The sequence below is a fragment of the Physeter macrocephalus genome, chromosome 14, assembly GCF_002837175.3.
Source record: "Physeter macrocephalus isolate SW-GA chromosome 14, ASM283717v5, whole genome shotgun sequence".
Lineage (NCBI taxonomy): Eukaryota > Metazoa > Chordata > Mammalia > Artiodactyla > Physeteridae > Physeter > Physeter macrocephalus.
Genome location: NC_041227.1, coordinates 3,285,841 through 3,288,880, shown reverse-complemented (window position 1 = coordinate 3,288,880; position 3,040 = coordinate 3,285,841). Strand labels below are relative to the sequence as shown.

At 51.5% G+C, this 3,040-nt stretch overlaps 1 protein-coding gene across 1 annotated transcript in view; it reads right to left on the bottom strand.

The window, feature by feature from the left end:
- CDH26 (cadherin 26) overlaps nucleotides 1-2,048 on the bottom strand; it is a 53,962-nt gene extending 51,914 nt beyond the window's left edge. The window contains 1 exon segment of the mRNA XM_028499592.1: nucleotides 1,971-2,048. Coding sequence (XP_028355393.1) covers nucleotides 1,971-2,048 — 78 coding nt within the window.
- Between the last annotated feature and the right edge of the window lie 992 nt (nucleotides 2,049-3,040).

Genomic DNA, 3,040 nt, shown 5'->3' with positions numbered 1-3,040 from the left:
GCATTGGGTCTTTGTTGCTGCGCACAGGCTTTCTCTAGTTGCGGCGAGCGGGGGCTACTCTTCGTTGCAGTGCGCAGGCTTCGCATTGTGGTGGCTTCTCTTGTTGTGGAGCACGGGCTCTAGGTGCGTGGGCTTCAGGAGTTGTGGCACGCGGGCTCAGTAGTTGCCACGCGAGGGCTCTAGAGCGTAGGCTCAGGAGTTGTGGCGCATGGGGCTTAGTTGCTCCGCAGCATGTGGGATCTTCCCGGACCAGGGCTCGAACCCGTTTCCCCTGCATTGGCAGGTGGATTCTTAACCACTGCGCCACCAGGGAAGTCCCAGATTTTGTTATTTTTTAAATGAGAGGATTGGTTCAGAGACCCTAGCCCGCCATTGTCAGAAGACCTTTCCCCAAACTATGTACAGGAAAACTTGGAAGCACCTTAAACCGAACAGTGGGGGTCCATTATGGTATATCCAGGTAAATGGAATAATACACTGCCATTAAAAGTGTTAAATATATTATTATTATGCTAAAATACTAAAAATAAAATTTTGAAGAAAAATCAGAATTTTTTTTTATATTATCCCCATTTTTTTGCAAAAATAAAATGTCTGAGCATAGATGGCTAGGAAGAAAGAGAGCAAACTATTTATAGTGGTTACTGCTCAACGGCTGGGTTTCTTCTTCATATGCTTCTATAAATCCTAAATTTTATGCCTAGAGAATATATGACTTCTATAGTCAGAAAAATTAGGAAGAAATATTTACCTTTGCTTCAGGCATGCAGAATTTCTGGGTTATATTGTCAGTACGTGCCCCTGTGTCCCATCTGTACGAATGTCCACAGGGAGGCCAGTGTTGCTTGGTGAGGGTCCTTGGTCGTTTCAAACCAAGAAGCTTTGTAAACCTGATTTTCTCTGAGTCTGGGGGGAGGTGAGGAGGGTGCTGGCTGTGTCTCCTGGATGTTTTGCTTGCTGTTAAATGTCTTATCCTATCTCTGTCTCATCAGTACCTCTTGGTGAGCATTTATTGATGAGTCATTGCATGCTAATCACCACACTAAATGGACCCAGTTATGAAATGTTTGTGCTGGATGGGAGCTCAGAGGTCCTGTAACTAGATGAAGCCTTTGGCATGAGACACACAAGCCCCAGCTGGGCTGCTCTAGATGCTGTATGTGTGGGGGGGTATATGTGTGTGTGTGTATGAGTGTATGTGTGAGCTTTGTAAACCTGATTTTCTCTGAGTCTGGGGGGAGGTGAGGAGGGTGCTGGCTGTGTCTCCTGGATGTTTTGCTTGCTGTTAAATGTCTTATCCTATCTCTGTCTCATCAGTACCTCTTGGTGAGCATTTATTGATGAGTCATTGCATGCTAATCACCACACTAGATGGACCCAGTTATGAAATGTTTGTGCTGGATGGGAGCTCAGAGGTCCTGTAACTAGATGAAGCCTTTGGCATGAGACACACAAGCCCCAGCTGGGCTGCTCTAGATGCTGTATGTGTGGGGGGGTATATGTGTGTGTGTGTATGAGTGTATGTGTGTGTGTGTGTGTGTGTGTGTGTGTGTATGAGTGTGTGTGTGTTCAGGGGGAATTCCACCCGTCCCTGAGGTCCCCCATCCTCTCCCCAACAGCTGGCTTCTGGGGCAGGCTTGTGGAGCCCAATGTCCTGTAGAACATCCTGTGAACACAGATGCTCTGGGCTTCTCCCTGTGGAGGAGGGGCTCTCACCCCCCGCCCCCCCCACTGACTAGGTGAGGCCACCATGTTCTCTTCACAGCACACTGTTCAAAACCCTCCATGCTGCCCCGCCCGTGGCCCTGCCCACCAGGCCCCTCCATGTGGCCCTTGACGCCCCATGCCTTGTCAGTCATTCTGTCCTTCAGACGTACCCTGGCCCTTCCTGGCACAGGGCATCCTATGTCACAACTTCTCCCCCTGCTGGGTCACCCCTTCCCACTTACCTGCTCCCTTCACCTGCCCACCCCTCCACTCTCCGCTGAGATGCCCCACTCGGTGAAGTCACCACGTTCACTCTTTGCAGCGTCACGCAAAAGGGGCATCGTGACTCACCCGTGTGGGGAGAGCCCCCCCGCATCCTCAGGGCCTCGTCTCAAGCTCCTGGCCTCTCCGTGTGGTGTCCTGTTTTACTAACGGGGGCGGCCCACGGGGGTCTCGGGAGAAGAGTCACTCTAGGAAAGAGCTCAGAAGGCTGGCTGGTGGGTGGAAAATGCAGGCACGTAGCCGTCACCTGGAGCTGGCTACTGTCACAGCATCAGGGCAGGGGCTGCCCGGCGTCTACATCCAGGCCTCCTCACCACTCCTCAAAGCTCTGATTTCTGGTTCAAGGCTTCCTCGCCCTGAAAAGGAAATGCAGCCCTGCAGCCTCTGCAGCCTGTGGCCCCTTGAACTCGCCCTCCTACTCGCTCTCTCTGCAGACATTGCCTCAGATGCCGACTCACTTCCCTCCTCTCAACTCCGACCCCAACAGAGAGGCTGGTCACCGGCTTTCTCCATCCATTTCTGGGGTGTTGCCCCAGCAGGAAGGAGTGGTTTCCTATTCACATCCTGTGCTCTGGGCCTCGTGAAGTCCTGGTGGACAGGAGCGCCCAGCAGGGCTGAGTGTGCCTGATGGCTGCTGTGGTCCAGGCCGCCCATCCTGAGAATGAAACACTGAGAAAGGGTGTCACCCCAGTGGGGCAGGCCAAACCAGTAGTTATCACAGCCCGGGGGCCACGGGTCCGCTTTGCAGCCGTTTGGCTGACGGTAAACTTCCACTACACAGTGCAAAAGCCATTTAGCACCTTTGAAGAAATTGGAAACGTGTGTTTCATGTGTGGTGGTGCTGAAAATTGAGAATAATGACAGAATTATTAACAACAGGCTTCCCGGGCTTGGACTCTTAATTGCCTGTGGTCTGTAAAGCTGACAAATAAGCGCTGCAGAATCCAAACGTGAAATAGTTTGTCTTGGGAGCCTGGGAGAATGGCTCCTAACTCTTCTGTTTATTGGTTGTGAGAACTGCTTTTGGGGTAGAGAGATGTAAAAGCAAGAA